This window comes from Leptonychotes weddellii, chromosome 8 (assembly GCF_054177405.1).
Source record: "Leptonychotes weddellii isolate Sample4059 chromosome 8, ASM5417740v2, whole genome shotgun sequence".
Classification (NCBI taxonomy): domain Eukaryota; kingdom Metazoa; phylum Chordata; class Mammalia; order Carnivora; family Phocidae; genus Leptonychotes; species Leptonychotes weddellii.
This window is the reverse complement of record NC_138376.1, coordinates 100,802,021-100,827,909: the sequence shown is the minus strand read 5'-3', so window position 1 is coordinate 100,827,909 and position 25,889 is coordinate 100,802,021. Positions and strand designations below refer to the sequence as shown.

The 25,889-nt window shown below is 38.1% G+C and overlaps 2 protein-coding genes across 5 annotated transcripts in view; one reads left to right on the top strand and one right to left on the bottom strand.

The window, feature by feature from the left end:
• EPB41L2 (erythrocyte membrane protein band 4.1 like 2) overlaps nt 1–25,889 on the top strand; it is a 382,553-nt gene that overhangs the window by 97,123 nt on the left and 259,541 nt on the right. The gene's annotated exons all lie outside the window — the stretch shown is intronic.
• Nucleotides 1–25,889, bottom strand: part of AKAP7 (A-kinase anchoring protein 7) — a 143,007-nt gene that overhangs the window by 85,964 nt on the left and 31,154 nt on the right. For all 4 annotated transcript variants that reach the window (XM_081829013.1, XM_081829015.1, XM_081829014.1 and 1 more), the window contains exon 5: nt 19,377–19,537. In XM_081829013.1, the coding sequence (XP_081685139.1) occupies nt 19,377–19,537 (161 nt within the window). The remainder of the gene's footprint in view (nt 1–19,376; nt 19,538–25,889) is intronic.

Below are 25,889 nucleotides of genomic sequence, written 5' to 3'. Positions count from 1 at the left end.
AGCATGTATTACTTCTGAATAAAAAAAGTTAAAAAAAAACTAAATAAGCACAATAACTGACTAGACATTAGCAATATAACATTATTACAAGTGCACGAGCATCATACTGGAATGCACAAATAGAATTCTTTGCTATATGTATGAAAAATTCATACTTTTCAAAGATCTTTGGTAAACAACTTTACATTTGTTCTTTCTACCTCAAAATCAGGTAGGGCTAATACCTAAGTTAATTTTAAAGATAAGAAAACTGAAACATAAGGAGTTGATGCTCAAAGTCACCCTCCTTATTAGTAGTAAAGAAGGCACTGGAATCCAGATGCCGTCGCTCCTACTCTGACCATGTTTCAAACTGGATAAAACCCCAGCTTAAACCAAGGTCAGTGAAGGGCACAAAAGCTGCTCCAGCAACTGAATGAGGAAAAGTAAGGCAGGGCATTCTGTCATCTTCCACCACGCCCACACACACACTGGTTTCGGTCAGAGAAGCTCCCCTGTTTCATGCATGCGCTTCTAAGTAGCTTTTCATTTTCTAAAAGGATTCCAACATTTACCCAAAAACGGTTTGAAAAATCAATGCTCAAAAAACACACAGAGAGGGTCCCTTTAGTAACAATAATCCTGCCAGTGATGTCCATCAAAAAATAGAAACAGGTGAAATATAAGGCAAAAAAATGTCTTTGAATCTCAAATAAAACCACATCCAATCCAAATGTTTAGTGAAAAATTGTTCCTTTTAAATTCATTTATTTCTTATCAATGTTAAATATGCTTTAATTTTTCTAACAATTAAAACTCATGAACCTAGTGGGAGATTATCTAGTATTTCCAGAAAATGTGTCCTAAAAAATAAAAGATGTTTTTAACACAATACTAAATACTAGAGTCATAAGAATGCTTTAGTTTAACCACCAATTCTGTTGGAATCTGGAAATTACTAATGATACATAGAATACCAGACATACCTGGATGAAAACAAAACCAAATATATTTCCATCCAATCTGATTATTTTTTACATAGTGTTAAGACTTCAGTTTTTTTTAATGGGAACCCGAAATAAAAAAGATGTGGGAGTGAACAAAACAAAGATACAATAGTATCCTTTCTGAGAAAAAGAAGGGTTTGCTGTAATGATTGGTCCATACAAAAGTAATAAAATAACAGAGAAGAGCAGAGCTTCAAAACAGAAATACCTGCACAAGAGAAAATTCAAACGGACACCTTCTTTTTACCAATGACGTAATTATTAGCCCCATCAGTGATATCTGGTATGCCGGCTGGCATGAAGGATAAAAAGCAGGGAAGAGGACCTGCCCTCCCAGAAGAGGAGCTCCTGGAGCAGAGCTTAGGAGTTAATCAGCTAAGTACCCACAGTGTCTGGAGCACGTGCTTAGCATCTATGGGTATTTAATAGTACCTATTGAATTTGAATTGAACATTACCTTTGTGCTAGCTGTTTTATGTATGCTTGATCATCTATGCCTCCAGATAACCCTAAGAGGTAAGTTATTATTCCCATTTTTAAAAATTAAGGAACTGAGACTCTGAAATGTTAATAGCTTACTCAAAGATCACTGAGCTAAGTCATGGTGAGGATAGAATTTGAACTCAAATCTAACTGACTACAACGTTCATGCTACCTCCTATGTGAAGAATCTAAAGTCTTGGGGGGCCTAGCTGACTCAAGTGGAAGAGCATGCAACTCTTGATCTCAGGGTCATGAGTTCAAGCCCCATACTGGGTGTAGAGATTACTAAAATAAATAAACTTCTTAAAAAAGAATTTAAAATCTTCTTTCTCCCCTCTAAGTTATTTTTTTTTTTAAGATTTACTCATTTATTTATCTGAGGAGTGTGAGCAGGGGAGGGGCAGAGGGAGAGGGAGAAGCAGGCTCCCTTAGCACTAAGCAGGGACCCCGACTCGGGGCTCGATCCCAGCACCCTGGGATCATGGCCTGAGCCGAAGGCAGATGCTTAACTGACTGAGCCACCCAGGCGCCCCTCTAAGAAAATTTCTTAAATACAAGGTAGAATCTGCTTAGCTTATTTTAAAACTTGTACAGCACTTATGAACTGCAGTTGACAAACTCAGATCTGGTCATTTGCTCATTCATTCAGCAAATAATTACTGACAGCAACTCTGTCAGGTACTGTTCTAGGCGTGGGAACAACAGCAATGCACAAAGCAAACCCCCTGCCCTCAGGGAACGTCCACACATGCTGGGTGCTGTCAGGTATTGATCAGTGATATGAAGAAAAATAAAGCAGGTGAAGGATCTACAAAGTGATGTGCAAGAAAAGAGGTTTTGATGTTAGATATGGCGGTCTGAGAAGCCCGCTCTGAAGAGGAGACCGTTGAGAAGCCACCTGAGGGGAGAAGAGTACTCAAGGCAGAAAGAAGAACTTACGAAGACTGTTCAGTAGGTCCAGAAACAGTAAAAAGGATTAAAAAAGATAGGATGCCTGGAGCAGGGTGAGTCAGCATTTGGGGAAGAGGTAAGAATGGGTTTAGAGAGGTAGGCAGGAATACTAGGGGGGCATGGTAAAACCTTCAGATTTTATTCTCAGTATGGTGGGAAATTCTGGGGGTTTTAAGCAAGGAAAATTTATGTGTGTGAGTAACTTTCTTTATTCATCTATATTTCAGCTAGAATATACATTTCTTCCTGGTGGAAGAAATTTAATCTCAGGCAATTCAAAGTGCTCCGCTCTTTCCCTAGAGCTGTATTTTAGTTGAAGGGAAGGTAGCTAATGGGGCGTCAGAGTGGTTTAGATGGGGGTGTAGCGCCTGGCTCTTGGGTCACCATCTGGCATCTCCTGAGACATGCACCATGCTTGGTTTTGTAGCTGGACCCTCCCTCATTCCCATATATAATGACTCTGCCACTTCTGTGCCCTCTCAGGTATGCAAGATTTCATTCTATGGATCATCACACCATACCAGGGCAAGCAGGAACTCGCTGGACCTGTCTCAGGCCCTTTACCATTTCCTTGCTATTCTTGAGCACACGAAAATAACGGAATTTCCTGGGGCCAAGGTGGAAAGGTCAGAACCCTAGAAGGCCACCCACCACCCAATACCAGCCTCACTTCACCTCCACCGCCACTCTGGAAGCAGAGGGAATTCTGGCTCGCTGGCACTATGAACACACCCCAGGAGGAAGGCACAGGGTCTCTCCTGCTCTCAGACTGATGTGAGTTTCTGCTGTTCTGTTCAGGGGATGATGGAAAGGCAAGAACTCATATTCTACCTTGGCCTCTAGCTCTCTTCTTTGCCTGACACTGAGAATCTTTTCTAGCATCAAAGCAGGAAAAACGTATCATTATGTTTAGGTGTTGAAATCCCAAAGCCTTTCTCTATTTTTCTTGCTATATTCTCTCTCTTCTGAGAACATGGGTGCCATTGTCCGGGAGGTGGCTAGGCACAGAACAAAGGATACAAGAAATACAAGGAGAAAAACTCAGTATCTCAAAATATTATCCCCACATGTTCAAAATCTTAGTTTACTGGGGCGCCTGAGTGGCTCAGTCGTTAAGCGTCTGCCTTCGGCTCAGGTCATGATCCCAGGGTCCTGGGATCGAGCCCGGCATCAGGCTCTCTGCTCCGCGGGAGGCCTGCTTCTCCCTCCCCCACTCCCCCTGCTTGTGTTCCCTCTCTCGCTGTGTCTCTCTCTGTCAAATAAATAAATAAAATCTTAAAAAAATAATAAAGTTCAAAATCTTAGTTTGTTATTTTACTTTCATAATATCTACTAAATGCTAATATGTGCTAAATGTGACATTTTGATCACCATTTGTAAATGTGGGGCATGTCCTAAAACCCATCACTGCTAGTCATAGCAGCAAATGGTTTTTCCTCTCTCTTCTATGGTAATAAAGAAAGTCAAGCAATGGACCATTCAGATGGAAAAAAACAAAAACAAAAACAAAAACCCAACACTGTTCTTAGTTACAAACAACAAATGGCAACTTTAGCTGAGTTAAGCAGGGAAGAAATGTGTAAGAATACCAGGGGACGCCTGGGTGGCGCAGTCGGTTGAGCACCCGACTGGGTTTCGGCTCAGGTCCTGATCTCAGGGTCAGGGGATCAAGCCCTACGTCGGGCTCCACGTTCAGCTTGGAGTCAGCTTGAGATTCTCTCCCTCTCCCTCAGCCCTCCCACTCATGCTCTCTCTCTCTCTCTAAAATAAATAAACCTTTAAGGAAAAAAAAAAAAGAACACCGGGAGGATGGAAGAGCAGGCTGGAAGGCTAGGAGGCCAAGCAGACGTCCAGAGCTATGCTGGAGCACAGGTATGCGGCCACCACCACCTGCTCCAGCTGGGGTCCTGCGACCCTGACAGCACACGGAGGGCCAGAACTGCTGCCCCCTGCCTGCCACTGATGACACAACCCGTCCCCAGGACAGATTCTGCACAGTCCTTTTTTGTTCAAAGTCCTAGCTTCTGATTCAAAGTCTAGGCCAAAGCAAGATCATGTTCCCAGCACCAAAGCAAACTGTGGAAGAAGGTATGTGACACGGGAGACGGTGGGGAAGAGTTTAGATGCTGGGCAGCTAAAAAAGAAGACTACAGTCCAGCATATGCATATTTTAAAACAATAACAGTGTATTCATAACAACTACTATTATAATTAACTTATCTTTTGGCTCACGTAAATTATAAGCAGGATATCTTTCCTCACCTACTCTTCTAATCCAGCTCTGACCCTCTCTATTATGGCATACCCACAACTGTTTTAGATAAGACCTTGAGTTAAAATAGGAGGCTGAATCATGCAAAACCATCATTTTTATGAGTCAAAAATTGTCAAATACTGGCAATGTCTGATGGCTTACCATATACAATGGTGGACTCACTAAGTTCCTAGGATCTGATTTAAGGGATCAGAGCATATTTTCTAGGTCTTCAAGTACCTAAAGAATTATCACATAGAAGAATTGCTGATAGCAACTCAGCAACATATTTTTTTTTTTAAGATTTTATTTATTTATTTAATTGAGAGAGAAACAGCTTGAGAGGGGAGAGGGTCAGAGGGAGAAGCAGGCTCCCCGCTGAGCCGGGAGCCCGATGTGGGACTCGATCCCAGGACTCCGGGACCATGACCTGAGCCGAAGGCAGTCGCTTAACCAACTGAGCCACCCAGGCGCCCTCAGCAACATATTCTTATCAATCCAGAAAACAGAAACAGCATGAAGGTGTGAAAGCAAAAATTCATTTCTTTATTTATTTACTGAGCACTTCCCATATGTGCCAGACACACAGTCTGCTCGCGACAGCAAACACAGCCCTGCTCTCACAGAGCTTACAGTCTCAGGGGACAGATCTGGGCCCAATAAAGAGGACTCAACAATGTTCAGAGTTATTAAAAATTACAAAGATATAAGGAAAGAAGTTTTGTTAAGAGAAATTAAAATAGTAGGCATTTGTATTGTTCATTACTATCTACATTAGCTTTCACATATTATTTTATTTGATATGACAATCTCATCAATTGATTGTAAAGATACAATATTTTTCTATTTACTGGTTTCAGTTACTTTTTTTTAAGATTTTATTTATTTTATTTTTAATAAGCAGGGGGAGTGGCAGGCAAAGGGAGAGGGAGAAGCAGACTTCCCGCTGAGCAGGGAGCCCGATGCAGGGCTTGATCCCAGGACCCTGGGATCATGACCTGAGCTGAAGGCAGTGGCTTAACCGCCTGAGCCACCCAAGAGCCCCAAGGTTTCAGTTACTTTAAATTTTGACCCAAGAGTTCTCATTACTCACTGGGCCTGAAATCTTTGATGATGGATATCTATTCACAATACTGTTTTAAATAATATGTGTCACAAAGCACATATAATTTGTTATTAATGTGTTTTTCCAGTATAGTACCTTCTCTAGGTAGACAGAAATAGGGAAAAAAGAAATTGTTGCCTTTTTTTGTTTTTTTTTTTAAAGATTTTTATTTATTTATTCATGAGAGACAGAGAGAGAGAGAGGCCGAGGGAGAAGCAGGCTTCCCGCGGAGCAGGGAGCCCGATGCGGGACTCGATCCCAGGACCCTGGGATCATGACCTGAGCCAAAGGCAGACGCTCAACCATCTGAGCCACCCAGGCGCTCTGTTGCCTTTTTTTTGAAAAATATTTCTTAGTATTGGTTTTTTATTCCTATTAGCAGTATAATCTATTGCTTAGCCAGAATACAGGATAATGGTTAAGGAAATACCATGCTTGAGATAAGAAGAGATTTTGCTGATGTGAAAACCACATGTCATTTTTCATCTACGTTAACTCATGTTCTGGAGGAAAAGCTTATGAATAATTTAAGAGACTGTTCAATTCCTCCTAGTACCACAGACATTCCTTCAAGCATTAAATGGAAAATCAACACAGCAAATATATCAGACATCCTTCAAAAGTCAGCTAAAAACACTTCCTAAATAATATAATTTACCTCATAGTTAAAGATGCAAAATGTCTGAAGAACAATTTTGTAAAATGTATTTTAAACACCAAGAGACTTGGCTATATAAAAGAAGACTGAAATGAATAATTTAATAAAGAAACAATATTTTATAATCCTAACAAATACATTACAGTTTTACCTGTTTAGGCGAGTTTGTGTTATTCAACAAACATTTATTGAGTGTGTTAAGTACTGGGAAGTTTTCTGTGTTTTTTAAATTTTAAATATACATATTTTTACATAGGAGTTTTCTTTACGTGAACTCTTAAGTATGTAGCAACAATAAATTTATACCTAAAATGTAAAGAAATTGTTAAAAGTTGTCTGAAAGTAAACCATGACAGATCAATTTTAATAAAATCATATCTTTTTAATTGTATACATGTTCTTATAAATTCCTTTTCTTTTCTTTTGTTATTTTTTCTGTTTCTAACATTATGAGGGATAGTTATATGACAGCATGATATATAATTTGAGAATAATCACAAAGAGGTTTATTTTTTTATTGAGGTATACAAAGAAGTTTATTAATAAAAATAGTCTAGAATACGAAATGTAAATTAGGTAGTCCTAATATATTCTTAAGATTAAATATTCTATTTTAGATGCAACAGAAATAATAAGTTGGATTTTAGTTTTGAGAAGACTGATCTGTGATTAGACAATACACCATACAATAGGAGGTGATAAGGTCTTTTCTTGCTTTCCATCTGGAAGATACTTTCTTATACCATTGTAAGTTACAGTAAAACTATGTCACATATAATACGAAAGATCTCAATAAAATTTTAGAATCACTTTTTGGCCATCTAAAACTTTAAGTAAAAGCCATACAACTGTTTTTGTCATTCCTGTTATTACTATTTAAAGGATTCTTGTTTCCATATGCTCCTCAAACTGTTCCATTTTTAGATGGTTTTAGTAAGTTATTTGATACATAACAGCAGGCATAATGTTGAAACGAACTTCATTTTAAAATTTTTATACTCATCATTTTAAGCATATATTTCCAATTGATTACTGTGTAAAACTGTCAAATAGAATTTTAAAACGTTTCATTCTTAAGAGCGAGTCTTTAAAATTACACCTTGATGCCAGAGGCATCCCATTCGTTCCACTGCAGTAGAGTCTGAAGGAGACCCAGACTGAGCATTCCAACACTGGCCCAGTTCTCCTATTATTCAACTTGTGTTCTTGGACAGGTCACTTAACCTTGACAGCAAAAATGATGAGGCCATTACAAATGATCTCTCAAGTCCCTCTCCTTATCCTAACAACCAGCTAGGCCAAATAAATTGTCAGAGAATGCTGGTACATCATCCATCAGGGATTCCATTTCTTTTTAAAGAATTTCTTTACTTATTTAAGAGAGAGAGAGCACGAGTGGGGGTGGGGCACAGAGGGAGAGGGACACACAGACTCCCTGCCAAATAAAGAGCCCCATGTGGGGCTCAATCTCAGGACCCCAAGATCATGACCTGAGCTGAAGTCAGATGCTTAAACGACTGAGCCACCCAGGCACACCGCCATCAGGGATTCTAGACACCAGGACTGGATTTTACTGTCATACAAAGATTTAGACATGAATATAAATAAGGGAAGAGAGACTACATAAGGTTAAATGTTCTTTCAATTACACTTTTATGTTTACATCAGACATTTTTCACTGGTTTACATATCCATTTAAAAGATATTTATTGAGCCTCTATTACATAGCGGGCTCTGGGGAGACAAAGATGAAAGATTCCCTCAAAGAGCTTTCACTCTAGTTGAGGAACATTGATTTCTAAACAATCAAATGTAGTAAAATATTACAGTTTCTACAGTAAATATCCATCTATGGAATATAGGGGAGATTAGGAGAGAAAATGGTCATTTCTATTTTGAAGAAATCAGAAAAGCCTTTATTTTGGAAATGACATTTGAAATGAGTTTTATAAAAGATCAATAATACAATCTGAAAAAGAAATTAAGAAAACAATTTCATTGACAATAGTACCAAAAATAATAAAATACTTAGGAATAAACTTTAACAAGGAGGCAAAGGACTGACAACTACAAATGGTGCTGAAAGAAATTAAAGGAGACACAACTAAATGGAAGACATTTCACATTTAGGGACTGGAAGCCCTAATACCACTAAGATGGCAATACTACCCAAAGCCATCTACAGATTTAATGTAATTCCTACCAAAGTTCCAATGATGCTTTTTGCAGAAATAGAAAAAAAAAATCATCCTAAAATTCATATGGAATCTCAAGGGATCTTAAATAGCCAAAAACTCTTAATAAAGAAGAATAAAGTTGGAAGTCTCACACTTCCTTGTTCCAAAATTTACTACAAAGCTACAGTCATCAAAACAGTGTGCTCATACCTGTCAGAATGGCTAAAATCAAAAACACAAGAAACAACAGATGTTGGTGAGAATGTAGAGGAAAAGGAACCCTCTTTTTTTTTTTACACTGGTGGTGGGAATGCAAAGTGGTGCAGCCACTCCAGAAAACAGTATGGAGGTTCCTCAAAAACTTAAAAATAGAGTTACCTTACGACCTAGTAATTGCACTATTGAATCTTTATCCAAAAAAGGCAAAAACACTAATTCAGAGGGACACATGTACCCCTATGATTATTGCAGGGTTATTTACAATAGCCATAAATAATAAATAATAATATAAAAACAAATAAAAATAAATAATAAATTAAATAATAAATAAATACTTACAATAGCAGCCCAAGTGTCCATTGATAGGTAAATGGATAAAGAAGATATAGTATACAATGGAATATTATTCAGCCATAAGAAAGAATGAAATCTTACCATTTGCAACAACGTGGATAGAACCAGGGAGTATAATGCTAAGTGAAATAAGTCAGAGAAAGACAAATACCATATGATTTCACTCATATGTGGAATTTAAGAAACAAAACAAATGAACAAAGATAAAAAAGAGAGAGACAAACCAAGAAACAGACTCTTAACTATAGAGAACAAACTGATGGTTACCAGAGGGGAGGTTGGTTGGGGGATGGATGAAATAGGTGACGGGGATTAAAGAGTACACTTATCATAATGAGCACTGGGTACTGTACAAAGTTGTTGAATCACTATATTGTATACCTGAAACTAATATAATACTGTATATATGTTAATTATACAAAAATTATATAAAATTATATAAAAAAAGGAAAAACAACAGTGTGGTACTGGCAAAAGGTAAACCTATAAACCAATGGAACAGAACAAAGAGCCCAGAAATAAACCCTCTTGTATATGGTCAAATGGTTTTCAGCAAAAATGCCTAGACCCATTCAGTGGGGAAAGGACATTCTTAACAAATATTGTTGGGAAAACTGGATATCCACATTGTAAAAGAATGAAGTTAAACCCTTACCTTATACCATATACAAAAAATTAACTCAAAATGGATCAAAGACTAAACTAAACATAGGAGCTAAAACTATAAAGTCTTAAAAGAACACATAACTTCATGACTGTGGACTTGGCAATGATTTCTTAGACATGACACCAAAAGCACAGACAACAAAAATAAAAATAGATTAATTAGACTAAATTAAAAACTGAAAAGTTAAAAATTTAAAAACTTTAAAAAATTAAAAAGTTAGAAATTAAAGCTGGAAAAAAGAGAAATACCTTCCATTTAAGTAAGTGATACTATAAGTTCTGAATGTTTTCAAATGTACCAGTTACTGTACATTTTGATGATTAATGCAAGATTCATAAATATTGAGCTAATTAACTACATTTAAATATTTTTAAATATACAAAATTCATGAACCCCTTTAAGAAAAACAAAGCTGTGCATCAAAGGAAATGATCTGTAGAATGCAAAGGCAACCTATAGAATGGGAGAAAATATTTGATAATCATGTATCTGATAAGGACTAAATATCTAGAATATATAAAGAACTCCTACAACTCAGGACGCCTGGGTGGTTCAGTAGGTTAAGTGTCTGCCTTCGGCTCAGGTCATGTTCCCAGGGTCCTGGGATCGAGTCCTGCATGGGGCTCCTTGCTCAGTGGGGAGCCTGCTTCTCCCTCTGCCTGCCACTCCCCCTGCTTGTGCTCTCTCGCTCCCTGACAAATAAAGAAAATCTTAAAAAAAAAAAAAAAAGAACTACAACTCAACAACAACAAAAAAACAACAATCTGATTAAAAAATCAATGAAGAAGAAAGAGACATTTCTCCAAAGAAGATATATAATAAGCCAGCAAGCATATGAAAATATGCTCAAAATCACTCTCATTAGGGGAATGAAAATCAAAGTCACAATGAGATATCATTTCACACCCATTAGGATGACTACCATCAAAAAAAAACAACAAAAACAAAAAACCTTCTGGGCTCTAGGATGACACCTACATTTCTGGCCCATGTTCCTTTTAGGATAATGGAGAGGGTTACCAAAATAGTAAATATGAGAGCAGAAACAAGGCTAAGCAGTAAAGAAGAAGGTTCAGAAACCTGAAAATACACTTAAGAAATAAAGAGGTAAGCCAATAAAATAAACTGAGAAGATGTACTAAGAGAGGTTAAAAAAAGAACCAAGAAAGTGGTATCTCAGTAGCGAAAAGGTGAGTCTAAAGCATCTATTAGGTTTAGGAATCAGAAAGCGATCAGTGGCCTGTGTTGTGACATAGTAGGTTATAACCCACTGACCGCAGGAGCTTCAAGAAAGGAGAGTAAGCACACGTAAAGAAGTGGAGACAGATATCAGAGGCTACGCTTTTACACATTTTGGGCTCAGAAGGGAAGGAGAGGTTCAATGCAGGAGCTGTGGGAAATTCAAGGTCATGGGAGTGCTAAGTTTTCTGTTATTTACATTGTTTCTTGTTTGTTTATTTGTCTGGGGATACGAAAGGCATAATCCAGTTAACAAAGTTGGGGAAATGAGCTGATGAAGAGGAAACGCTGGAGATGCGGAAATGCTGTGAAGAGAGGAAGGAACTGGTAGAGCAAGATCCAGATAGCCACACCAGATCAAGAATACAGCTGAAGAGATTAGTCTTAGGGAGACAGAAGACATGGGATTTAAAGAGCCAAATGCAGTAGCAGTAGGTTTACTACATACAGGGAACAAATGAAGCAGGTCCCAGCCTCAGTTTTATCCGTGGAGGGAAGAGCAGAAGGTTAAGGGAACCTAAGAAAAGGCTGGAGCAGTGACAGGGGACAGGAGAAAGAAAAAAGCAGGAGCAGTGGGATTGCTGAACAGGATGCTGCTGAGTCTGGAAAACTTATACTTGCAGGAGAACCAATCTACAGGACTGTACAATTTCTTCATTTTCTCACGCATCTGATAAAACTACTCATTAACGTGTGTTTCATGTCACACATTCTAGAAGGAACTAAGTAAAAAATGGTCAACAGAATAGTCATGGTCCTTGCCATCATGGAGCTTCATCCAGGAAACACTGTCAAACAAAATTACATAATTACAACCTGTGATGAGGCCTGTGAAAGAGACACACCAGGTACAGTGACAGAGGGCTCACTTATGAGGAGACTCTCTCTACAGGGCACAGGAAACGCTCTCCGAGGTGGTGACATTTGAGCTACAGAATGAAAAGGTCCAAATGGAGGGTCTACTCAGACATTTGCAAAAGTTCCACGGCAAGAATGAACTCGTTGAGTCCGTGATGAACCATGATGAGACAGGAGACCAACGTGGAGACACCGTGGACCACAGCAAGGAGTCTGGAGTTTATTTTGCCCACGTGTTGGGGTAAAAAAGCAAATGGCTAAACTGATCTACCATCAGTGTTTGCCAGCCTGGTGAAAGAGAAGAGAAAGAAGACAAGACACCCGAAAGAACCACCAACAGAGTGAGGCACCATGAGGCCGTGACCAGTTTAAGAAGGAATAAACTATGTTGGCCAGGAAGAAGAGACCAGAGACCTCGGTGAGGTTCCACAGCATGGAAAGAAAGTGAAACAGCATAAAGGGTGAGAAGTTAGGGTGCTAGACAGCTATATCCGATTTATGGTCTTAGAAGAGTTCAGGTGGATGAATAGCCAAAAGGTATAACTATGCTTATGAACTGGGAGAGCAGAGTATGAGTATTAGAGGGTACCTTCAAAGAAGTCAAGGGATTTTAAGAAAAGTAATAGCTGTGATGGGAGCAGTGGGGGTGGCGGGGATTTATCATTATTATTAATGATAATAGCTACCATCTATTTACCCTTGTATATGTGCCAAACACTGTGCTAAGCACTTCATGTATGTTATCTCAGTTTATTTTGAGAAGTCATTATTATGCTTGTTTTATAAGTAAGGAAACTGAATGCAATGTCACTTCTAAAAGACTCCAAATCCACAGCTCACTTTGAGACACGATGTTTGGATGGTTGTGTTCATGGTGCTACAAGAAAAGGTCACAGTGAGCTAGGAAACAAAGTGCTCAAAAAGTGAGAGGAAATATTTGGACAACAGCAAAGAGGAGAGGTAGAGGGTAACAAAACTCTAATAGCATGAACTACCAATAAGAAAAGGCTTGTATGTGAGGGTAGAATGGGGACAAAGCAACAGAGAACTAAGAGAACATGGATGACATCTCTGGGCCCCATGGTGTGAGGCACTGGTGGAAAGAACAGCCTGCACCCAGAGGAAGCTGCTATCTCAGACTAGCAAATAGATCAGCTAAGGCAAGAAGGTAAAGGGGATGCTCCTGAAAGCCAGGAGTCCAGTTGCTAATTTATAGTGTAACTGACTAGCGTAGTGATTAAAAACACAGAATCTGGTGGAGGGTGGGCAAAACCAGTGCAAGGAGTCAAAAGTACAAATTTCCAGTTATAATATAAATAAGTCAGGGGATGTAATGTACAACATGGTGTCTGTATTTAATAATGCTGTATTGCATATTAGAAGGTTGCTAAAAGAATAAATATATTTTTTAAGATTTTATTTATTTATTTATTTGAGAGAGAGAGAGAGGGAGAGCACACGCACAAGCGGGGGTAAAAGGGGGGAAGGAACAAGCAAGACTCCAGGCTCAGCACAAGCTGGACACGGGACTCAATCCCCCGACCCTGAGATCAGGACGTGAGCAGAGGCAAAACCAAGAGTTGGGTGCTCAACCAAGCCACCCAAGTGCTGCGAGAGTAAATCTTAAAAGTTCTCATCACAGGGAAGAAATTTCTAACTATGTGAGGTGATGGATGTTAACTAGACTTATTTCACTATATATAAATAACAAATCATTACGTTGTAAACCTGAAACTAATATAATGTTATGGGTCAATTGTACAATAAAAGAATATGTCTAACAACAGGGGAAAAGTAAAATAAATTAGGATGCAATGGAATACTAATCAGTAAAAATGCTTTTGGAAACTATTTCATGTTGATGATAATGATAGCTAACTTGAGAGCATTTATTCTGTACCAAATACTGTTCTTTATGTACATTATATTTCATACATATATTATAATGAATGATAGTAATAATTTTTTTTTAAAAAAGCACACAGAATTTAGAGCCAGACTGCCCGGATTTGAGTCCTGGCTCTATGATTTACTATTAAATTATTTAGCCTCTTTGTGCTTTATTTTCCCTATCTATAAGATAGGAAGATAATAATGGTCTCTATCTCATAGAAATGCTAAAATTAAATGAGTTAATATTTGTAAGATGGTAAGAATAATGGCACAAAGTAAATCCATTTAAGTGTTTGACTGAAAATCAAGTAAAATAAAAGAGGGGAGGTAGGGAACCACGATATGCCACTCCAAAATACACTACTTTGGCGCAAGAATTTTGAGCAAATGAGAATCAGTAGATGCAGAAAGAAACCTTCCAGATCTTTCCTTGGCTTACTAAAAGCAGACACTTCTGAAAAATGAGACTGCCCAAAATCCCCTCCAAGATGGACCTGTACAAACCCTACTCTGTTAGAGCACCCCATATGTTTACCTTCCCAAAATTTGCCACTCCAGAAAGCCTAAAACCCCTTTTTTTGTCTTATCATTTCTCTATGAAGTTACTGTTCTTCTATTAAGATCCATATCAGCCCAAGTTCTAACCACCCTCTTGAGTTACTCTTCACTGAATCTTCTCTACATGATGTGTACTGCACACATTAATAAAATCCTTGTTTTTCTGTTAATCTTTTATCGGTCTAATTTTACAGGGTCCCTGAGGGACAATCCAGGAGAGTAGAAGGAAAAACACATTTCCTCCCCTACAGGGACAGTGGAAAAGGGTAAAAGAGGGATGTGAAGGGACAGGAAGAGTGGGGGACCTGTGTCTAGGGGAGCGTGCACACAGAAGCAGGTCATGCAACAGAGCCTCTGAAGGTCCTCAGTGGTACAGGGTTGTGATTCAGACATCCTGACTGGGGAGAAAAGCTGGTCTTTGCTTATTCTAAATGAAGTGTAGCAAAGGTGTTCTGATGTTTTTAAACACAGACTAACCCAGGCCATGAAGGGGAAGGATGCCCACCTGCCTGTGGTAGTGAGAAGTCCAAGACTTCTAACATCTTCTGTTATAGAAGGTATTATATTTCTTCTGTAATAGAGCAGCCTAGAAAGGCCCAAAGATACCAGCAACCAAAGAGATTCCCCACAACAAGCAGAAAACATAGGGCATATGCTCCCCATCTTTTGGGGAAAATGTCCGTCAGCATAAGAGAAAGTATAATGTTCAAATGAACATCCTAAAAACCTTTCACTTTTCCTTATATGAGATAAATATACTTGGAATGTTTTCTTATGCTAACCAAGGGCACTTTCCTAAAAAAAAGATTTGCAAGAACTATTGTAATTCTAGTGGGCTAAACTTTTAGCAATCTCTCAATCTAATACACATCTTAACAAAATTACAGCTTTGCAATGCAATTTCATCATTGTAAGATGTGGAGAAATGCCATATAAATGCATAATTTTCACTACCTTCTTAGCTCTATGAGCTACCGTGTACTTCTAAGGAGAAAGTAGGTGCTGTTTTATTCTGGAAAAACAGAATCTCTCAAGGTCAAGATAGGAAGCTGATACACAGAGTTCTGATGCCACACACCTTACTGGCTTCCTCAAGCAGCTATCCCATAAACCTACATGGACATGGTGTGCAAAGATGGGCTTGGTCTCTTCAGCCCACTAGGCAGCTACCAGAAACAACAGTTAGCAACAGCACATCTGGATGCATAATTCAAGTACTGATGGTAAAAGCACATATATTCAGACTGTATTAGTCCAAAATGTAGAATAATTTTCTTTAATTTTACACATTAAAAATTCTAAGTTATTCTTTATCCTGAAATTTTTCAGCAATGAATTCAAGTATTAGGGCCTAAAATTCAGTTCTTTTTTCATAACAACTATATAATATTTTAAGAATGTTTCTTTTAACTTATAAATTTTAAAACTCTATGAAAACTAGGTAAATCAAACTATTCATGAATTATAATTTTCAACAACTTTTCAAGTTAGTTTTACTAATAATATGTACTTAAACTTCTTTATCAATACTTTAATAATTAAATTTATTTTCTTTAAAAATGCTGCTCTTCATTAAGTCAAACTAGCTCTGCCTTCACTATTTTGAACAAATAAGATTTTAATATTCTTGTATCGGCATATACACACACATAGTTTATTATACTTTTAAAAAAATGTAGTACACCCTGGTCAATTCTAAAAGTAGAAATATATTATTTGAATAAGTAGTTTATAAAATGTGATACAAAGACAAATTACATTATTTACTGATACTGTTGGACTAAAGCAATACTAATCCTGAGGCATTCTTGTCAAAATAAATCTAATGAAGTTGTCAAAATAAATCTAATGAAGTAAAATGCTGACAAAAATTCTCTGTATTGAACATTCTATCTGAACACTATATATATGGAGTATTAGTCCATTTATTGACTAAACTTCAACAAAAATTTTCCATATACACATTTAAATATTTAGATTTCTTATAAAAGTGTATGAAAACTATAATCAAAAGCAACAGTACAAAATACACATAAAAGATTAAAAGCAAGCAATAACAAACAGTGATTATGTGAGGACAGAATGCTATTCTCCTTCTATTTTCCATTTTTGTAATGTTTTGCTTAAAGTTTGGAAAAGTGTATGTATTTTTAAGCAATAGTCTCTCACATCAAGAAAAGAATTACAGGGGCAGTGGCCTTTCCTAAAATGACAAACCAACACCCTTGGGCTCATAGTCATACTAAAGCTGGCAAGATTTCACATTCCTCAGCACACAATGGATCTTTCATCAATACTGGAAACTGCCTTTGTGAGAATATTTGCTAAGAATGGATGGAATTCTCAATGTTGCAAGCACCCATTGAATTATTCAAAAGAACAATGAATGAATGACTAATTAGAAGTGTTTCTTGAGATCAGGGATATTTATATTCCAAAAGAAAAAAACCTATATCTAGCATTTTCTCCAGAACAGTTAGGAAGAACAGATTAAGTTTGTTAACCATATATGGGCATTGGTTCCCAAATGCTTTGCTATCAAAACTGTTAGAGTTGCCTTTTTCTTGACCAACTAATAATTTTAATTCCTCCTTGACTCATAAATATTGTTTGCATGTTTGTTGATATGTACTTTGCTCCACAAAAGAAAACTTAACCAACAATGAAATGAAATTTGATCCTCAATGTCTCCCTTAACCCAAAAAGAGAAGCCCTTTTGTTTTTCGTTTTTCTGGTTTTTTAAAATTATTTATTTATTTAAGTAAGCTCTGCGGCCAACGTGAGGCTCAAACTCACAACCCCAAAATCAAGAGTCACATGCTCTTCAGACTGTGCCAGCCAGGCACCCCAAGATGTACCTCTGAATGAGTAACTATAAAACTACATAAAGATAATGTAATATTAAGTTAAAAAAAGTATGTCTCAAAAACTCATATACATGATAAGGTTAAAACCACTTAAAAATACATATACTTTGGGAGAATATAAGGAAATAATAAACACTAACTTCAGGATGATGGTTAGCTTAAATGAATTATGGCCATGGGATGGATTAATGAAAAGGATAACACAGTTAAGGTTATTACCATTGTCCTAGCTTTTGTTTCATGGATTTTGTTTTGTGTTTTTTGTTTGGTGGCAGATTCCCAGGTGATTATGATACCATTTTAAAATACAGATGGATGAAAAAAATAAATAAATAAAATAAAATAAAATAGAGATGGATGGATGGCCGACAGATGATTGATAAAGTGGAACAAGCATGGACCAATGATAATTGTGTTATGAACCAAAGATCACTAAACCTGAAATGAAATAACAGGAAATGATCCAACATGATATGAAGATAAAAATTCTTTACAGCATGTAGATTAGCAACCAAACTACAATGTCTGGATCAACTCAAAAGTCATTCATCCAGATTTTATAACTTTCTTCTTCTACTTCACTGAACACTTTCAATTATGCTGCACAAAGTGACCAGTCAGACCTTCTAACATCACCAGTGAACTTCTGCTCAGAGAGTACAACCTAAAAAGAAAGGGGAAAAAAGGTAGCACAGAGGAAAAGCTGCTGTCTCACCCACGGACTCTCTGGAATGGGGCTGACAATGCCCACAAAGCCTGAATAGGCAACTGGTAATTCTTATCCATACTGTCAATACTTATTAAATGCCAAGTATATGTCAAATGTCATGAAAAGCACTAGAATCCTTCAGATTTATGATTAGGACAGTCCTAGCAGATATTTAAGTCCAGCCCATCACCTTCCAGAGCCCAGAATCAACATATCTTCAGGTCAAAAAATCGAGATAGGACAGTCACAGTGGAAACAGTATGGAGGTTCCTCAAAAAATTAAAAATAGAAATACCATATGGATCCAATAATTCCATTCTTGAGTGTTTACCCAAAAACAAAAACGCTAATTTCAAAAAGACATATGCACCACTATGTTTATTACAGCATTATTTACAATAGCCCAAATATGGAAGCAACCCAACTGTCCATCAATAGACAAATGGATAAGGAAGATGTGGTGTATATACAACAGAATATTCCATAAAAAAAGATGAGATCATGCCATTTGAGACAACATGGATAGACCTATAGGGTATTATGCTAAATGAAATAAGTCAGGCAGAGAAAGACAAATACTATATGATTCTACTCATAAAAGTGGAATCTAAAAAACAAAACAAAACAAATGAATAAACAAACAAAAAGCAGAATCAGACCTATGAATACAGAGACCAAAATGATGGCTGCAGTAAGGAGCGGGGGCGGGTTGGGCAAAATGGGTGAAGGGTGGTGGGAGATACAGGCTTCCAATTATGGAATGAATAAGTCATGGGAGGGCGTCTGGGTGGCTCAGTCAGTTAAGTGACCGACTACTGGTTTCAGCTCAGGTCATGATCTCGTGGGTCATGAGATGGAGCCTTGCGTCAGGCTCCCTGCTCAGCAGAGAGCCTGCTTGAGAGTCTCTCCATCTGCCCCTCCCCCCCAACTCCATGCTCTCTCTCCATGCTCATTCTCTCTCTCTCTCTCTCCCCCTCTCTCTCTAAAGTGGATAAATAAATCTTAAAAAAAAAAAGTCATGGGAATAAAAGTTACCACATAAGGAATACAGTCAGTGACACCATAATAGTGACATATTGGGTAAGATGGTAGCTACACTTGTGGTGAATACAGCATAATGTATAAACTTGTCAAATCACTATGTTGTACACCTGAAACTAATGTAACATTGATGTCAACCATACTCAAAAAAAAAAAAAAATCAAGATAACTTCAGGTATTTTATTTGGCTGCTTACCTACACATGCAAATGCTAGAGCAGCTCATTTATAAAGTAAGGTTATAATGGCTCCCCAAAGTTAAAAGATTTCAAATTTCTATTACAAGAATTGGGGATGGGGAGGAGATTATTTCTTCAACAGATGAGATTTCACATGGATGTGTTGCTGTTTGTTTTACCTGCTATCTCCAAAAGTGAGTTTACATGATCTCCTTCTGCCAGCTTCACAAATCCAACCTGATTTCCAAAAGTGTCAATCCCTTGAAAGGGCAAAATCAACTGTTTTCCTTGGAGGATTTCTTCTATGAATGGTTTTAATTCCAAAAGAGCACCAATACCACTGGTAAGAGATAATATAATTTTCAGTAATATATTAAGTAATAAAATATATAAAATCAAACAAATAATCAGTCTTAGAAAGATAAATTTTGATATTTATTCTAATTAGTTTAAAGTTCAAAAATAACTTCAAAACCTAATCTATATGATTAAAATAAAACTATTATTAATTTTTTTTAATTTTAACTTTTTTTATTATGTTCCATTAGTGAACATATAATATATCCATTAGTTTTCGATGTAGTGTTCAATGATTCATTAGTTGCGTATAACACCCAGTGCTCATCACAACACATGCCCTCCTTAATACCCATCACCTGGTTACCCCTTCCCCACCCCGCGCCCTTCTGTAACCCTCAGTTTGCTTCCCGGAGTCCAGAGTTTCTCATGGTTTGTCTCCCTCTTTGATTTTTAAACAAAAACTATGGAAGAAGGGAATTAAATCTTTACTTAATTATAATTTATATTATATCAAAGACATGAAAGAAAATACTATTTTATAGTTCACCAAGAAGTTTTTTTTTTTTTAAAGATTTTATTTATTTATTTGAGAGAGAGAGAATGAGAGAGAGCACATGAGAGGGGGTAGGGTCAGAGGGAGAAGCAGGCTCCCCGCCGAGCAGGGAGCCCGATGCGGGACTCGATCCAGGGACTCCAGGATCATGACCTGAGCCGAAGGCAGTCGCTTAACCAACTGAGCCACCCAGGCGCCCAAGAAGTTTTTAATCAAGGGAACACTGCACAGACAACTCAAAAAAAATTACTGATCATATATTCCAAAAACCTAATACCAAAAGAGCTCATATTAGATTCTGTGGAAAGTTCTGGATTCTTATTAAAAGTACTAATACAGTATTTATTGTATTTACTTAGGGTAAATACTATTTGCAAAGTACTCTACTAAAACTTAATATTCATTATCTCTTAAACTATAATAGCCTCCGTAACAAGGTAATACTGTAACTGGATTAAACAAAATACAAGCTTATATTTGCCAACTACAACCACATAAGTTTATTTCTGTTTAACCTATGTGATTATAGGACTACTCTGTTTCAAATGCTTTCTTTTTCTTCATAATAACAAATGTTTACTATATGAATGAATTAAACATGATCAGGTTTCGAATATTTTGAAAATTAGGATAAATTATTTCCATCTTTAAGAGAATTCTGGTGTAGGTATGTTGTTATGAGAAAAAAATTAAAATCTCACTAGAGGGCAGCAATTACTCCAAAAAGAAGGGTTCAGTCTTACATAATGTAAAGGGCTTTAAAACACCCTTCTGTTGAAACATCATTAATTTAAACTGTCTTGATCGGTGTGATTTGTTCACCAGTAATTATATGTCAAATGTGTGAAAAGAAATGTAGGTATTTTTCTAGCTCTTTCATATTTCTAAATTGGTTTTCATATAAAGTTTGTAACAGATCTCATCCATAACTTCATACTGAGTTTCAATTCTCATCTATGTCATAACAAAATGTACAATACTTCAAAATACCTTTGGAAAGGTCAACATTTCTCATTGTACCTCCAAACCCGCATCCTAAATCCAATCTTTCCTGACTGTATTTATGTTCATCCAAAAAGACACAGTGTACATATGTCTACTGCAAGACTGTCCTTCACTGCGTGCTGGGAGTTAGAGCATGTGAAAGTTGAATGGCCACTTCTGGCTCATCTTTCGTAAACTGGGGAATTCAAGATACTCATTTTAAATGTAACTATGCACTAAAGCAGGCCATGCTAAAGGTTAGGGCTTTTCACAGTGAATTCTTTATGCCATTTTTCGTTAAAGAAATAGAGATAATCTAAACTCAGACCAGTTTCAGTTTTTTTCAGTTCTCTAGGAGCATAAACCAATAAATAAGTCCCAATGAGATGTCACTGATCACAGAGTAAGAAAAAGTCATAGTGTCTATTGGTAAGTATCACTAACTTTCAAATTCTTTTAAATAGATTATCTTTTCAAGACTGATTTATGGAAAGACTTCTTCATGGTAAAAAGGGTAAAAAGTAAATGCATACATGAAACAGAACTCTGAAACTAGAGTTCAGACCCAAAGATGTATTTATTTGCAATTAAGGCAGGACAACCATCTTTTCAACTCAGCAGCTGGGTTTGGCCTTACAAATTTCTATGCCTTTCTTCTACATCATGAGGGCAAAGGACCTGAGGTGGTATCTGAAGAAATTCATGATTTAAAAAAAAAAATTTTTTTTTAAGTAATCTCTGCACCCACCACAGGGCTTAAACTCACAACCCTGAGATTAAGAGTCACACGCTCTACTGACTAGGGCAGCCAGGCGCCCTGAAGAAATTCATGATTTTAAAAAATGCTTCTGCATGCTCCATACCCAACCCATTGGTCAATATATCATTAAACACCTAAATAATGATACTACATTTTGAAAAGTTAAGAACACAGAACAAGGAACTGATAATACAGATGTCAACATATTATACAGTAAAGGATGAAAGGTAAAGTGAAAAGATTAGAGACTTAGAAAATTCTTCATATAAATAATGTTTTACCAGAAAACCCAATCGTTTTCTCTCTAACTATATAGCTACCCAAAGTGAAGTCACATCTTGATTCTGTTCCTTATTTAAAAGTTAACACTGCTAGGGCGCCTGGATGGCTCAGTCCATGAAGCGGCTGACTCTTGACTTTGGCTCAGGTCATGATCTCAGGGTCCTGGCACGGGGCCCCGTGTCAGGCTTCCCACTCGGCAGGGAGTCTGCTGGAGGATTCTCCCTCTCCCTCTGCCCCTCCCACCTCTTGCATGCTCGCTCACTCTCTCAAATATCTTTTTAAAAAACAAAATAAAATAAAAAATAAAAACTCTGCCACAGACACTTCCCTGGCTTCCCAAACTAGTAGCAAATCTTTACTTCTTTGAAATTCCATTAATACTTTATATCTTATGAAACATACCAGTTTTTATGTTTTTCTATTATAGTTATTTGAGTTCATATGGTATCTAGTCAACTTAATTGTATAATCCATGAGCATAAGAGCCATCCCTGATTCATCTTCATTTTCCCCAAAGCACTTAGTTCAGTATCTTGCACATGACTGATAATTAACGCTGGTTGAGTTGCAAAACATTGTCTTGTCTGTAGAGCAAACCTCATTATTTCTTAGATTTTTTTATTATAACTTTTGTCAAGAAGAATTACTAAACTGCAAATATCTGGTCATCATCTTCTAGTAGAGAGAATATTCCCAGTATCATAAAGTTGCATAAGGATGCCACTTCCAACACAAAGTTGACTTGCTAAACATTGCGTTTTTTCACAAAACTAAAAGTATTTGCAAAAAGCCCTGGTAAAACACAGGCCTGAATGACACAGAGTTACCATGCTCTCCATACAGGAATTCTTCAACATGTGATGCCATGACTTAGGGCAAGACGTTGCTGCCTCGTTCAGGACTGTCCCATGCGCTGCAGATGGCTTAGCAACCCTCACTCCTGCCCATCAAATGCCCAAAGCACTCCTCAGTAATCGTGACACCCAAAAATACCACCCCCCAAATATTTCTAAAAGTCTCCTGGAGAAGGCAGTCTTGCATCCACGGAGAAATGTAAGCAGTACGATACATTGGAAGCATACCTGCCCCTTCATCCCAACCCCACTGGACACCACGTGCTCATCAGTAGAGGCCACCGAGGTATAGGAAGCCATTCATATCTGTGCAGACTGATCTTTCCCACTTCTCTTATGCCCTGTGCTCATCCTCTCCCTCCTGCCTCCACCCCACCCTTCTCTTTGCACCTCCCCATCTTTCACACACACACACACCCCATGGAGTACTAAGAGAACTGACTAGTTCTGGCTTCTCTACTGACCAGTATTTGCTTAATTACTAGGGCTCTTGCTTCCTCATATGTATAAAGGAGATGGCATTTCTGTGCTACCTCCCAATACCATTAAGAGAATAAAAGGAAATAATACCTGTATGGGGGATGGAAGCTGGGGAGCCGAGGCTGACAGAGACATGCCATACACCAACGCCAAGACCCATTTCTAATGACAAAGATAAACCTAAACTTACTGATCAATGGTGACTCAACCTTTTCTGGTTTAAAAAAGTCTCTTTGGGGTACAATTATTCAGTTAATTCAAACCTCCTTTCAGGAGTTTTTCCCTTCCCTCTCTCCTCCTCCTTCCCAAGGAATCCAGCATACCCTTCTAAAAGAACTGAGGAAGATCTCTCAACTGCTTGCTGTTTGAGTCCTCAGAGAGTCCCATTTCGGGGGGACTGGTCTGGTCATATCCCTGGGCGCCCTATATCAGGGTCCATGACAGCATGCTTGTTCTTTCTGGGCTTTGTACCAGCAGGTACTGCCGAAGCACAAGATCCCTGCCAGAGTCTCTGGTCAAGAAACACGGGTGTTCAGCAGTGTCCTCATCCCTTACCTAGCTCCTGATTCACCAATTCTTTCTGAGTTGGACTTCCAAGTCCACCCACCAGGGCACAAGAAACTTCTGCATCCATCTTTATGTCTTGATGGGCAATGGGGAATTGAAGGAACTTCCTCAGGTCCGTCTGTTAGAAATCTTCCTCGACTCTAATCTACCACCTATGTGATACCACATTCTTCTAGCATTAGTTAAACAGGAACTTCTCCAAAGAGCTTGCGTCTTCCCCATACCCTGAGAACCCCAAACCGACGTGAGTGTCTCTACCATTCCTAATTCTCTGCTCCAGCACTGGTGGGGGCCAGGCTTGGAAAGAACATTCAACCCCAACAGGGGAGCCAGAACATTGTGTCTGCCTTCATGCCTCGAAGACTCCACCTAGCACTGGGGGGGCTCCATACTCCTTCCCACCCAGGACAAGAAGACTCACGGCAGCCACCTACAACCCTCCTCAAAGTTGTCTGTGCTTTCACTGACCACACTGAAGTTCTTTTGAATTTGTTGCTGGTTCAGGATCTCCCACTTGCCACCCCTTACACCAGCTCACCAAGAGAAAAGACTGAGGTCCCCCAAGAAAGAAGGAATTCTGCCTCCAGACTGCCTTGAACTTGAGACTACATCAACTCTTCCCTGGATTTTGGACTTGCCAGCCTCCACAGTCACATGAGCTAATTCCTTAAAATAAATTCCGTATGTAAGTGTAGATACAGATATGTCGAGATATCAACATATCTAGATACCCGTACAGACATACATCCTATTGGTTCTGTGTCTCCAGAGAACACTGACTAATTCACCGTTCTAACACACACAGGGCACCACTCTTCTCTCAGGCTTTCATCTTCTCCTTCTCCTTTGGCTTCTTTTCCTTTAAGAGCATCAAAGTATTTATTTTGTCTTCTGATTGATAAAGTGAACAGTGAAAGTGAGGCAAGTAAAAAAATCTTCCAGGCCTCTCTGCAACTGCAGGGTGCCCAAGACCTGCTCTTGGGTAGATCAGGTTGGAAGAGATCAGAAGACCGATCTCTAGAGACATGAAGGTCTACTGTTTAAAAGACATAACTACAAAAATCGTAATTTGGCTTCATATTTTGAGTTACTAGTTCATTGTTTTCTCCCTTTCCCTCACCCTCCTCCCAATGCACGCTTGTTCTTCATTCCCTCAGGAAACTACATGTCAGGGTAGAAAACAGAAGTAACCTGCAATGCATTCTGACTCTGGTTTTCCAGAGAGCTAAAGCTTCAGCTTAATCCAGAAAGCTATACAGAAGGTAACAAGGAAAGGAGCAATCATACGTACAGACAGAGTAACCCAGAGAATTGGGGGGAAGACCAAGGTTTCGCCACTCCAGGCTGAAAAGCAGCAGCCAATGACTCATACCCAACCTTTATGGCACAACTCTAGAATTCGGAGTGGGCAGTATACAGGTACTCTAAGATTGAGTAAGGTAAAATGGTAATTGTCTACTGACCTAAGGGAATGGCAGTTCTAATGACTAACAACACCGGCTGCCTGCGTGTGCCAGGCCCTGTACGAGGAGCTCTTACGTGTACTGGTACTATTATTTTTCCCATTTACTTAAAAAGTGGACAATTTGCCCCAAATCAGGCAGCTATTCAGAGATGGTTGTGCCATGGTCCCAAAATCTTTACCAAGAATCCTAACCTAAATGGTCAGCCTGCAGAGTGCTTACATGATTAACATGGGCAAAACAACTGCATGACCAAGGGCTACTATTTGATAACAATAACAGAGTTGAAAAGTCTAAATTAGGAGGAATATTTGTATTGTTAATTCTGTACATTGACTATTAGTTGGAATAAATTATAACAAAGATACCGATTGAGACCTGATTTATGACCTAGGATGTGATCTATTCTGGAGAATGTTCCATGGGCACTAGAGAAGAATGTGTATTCC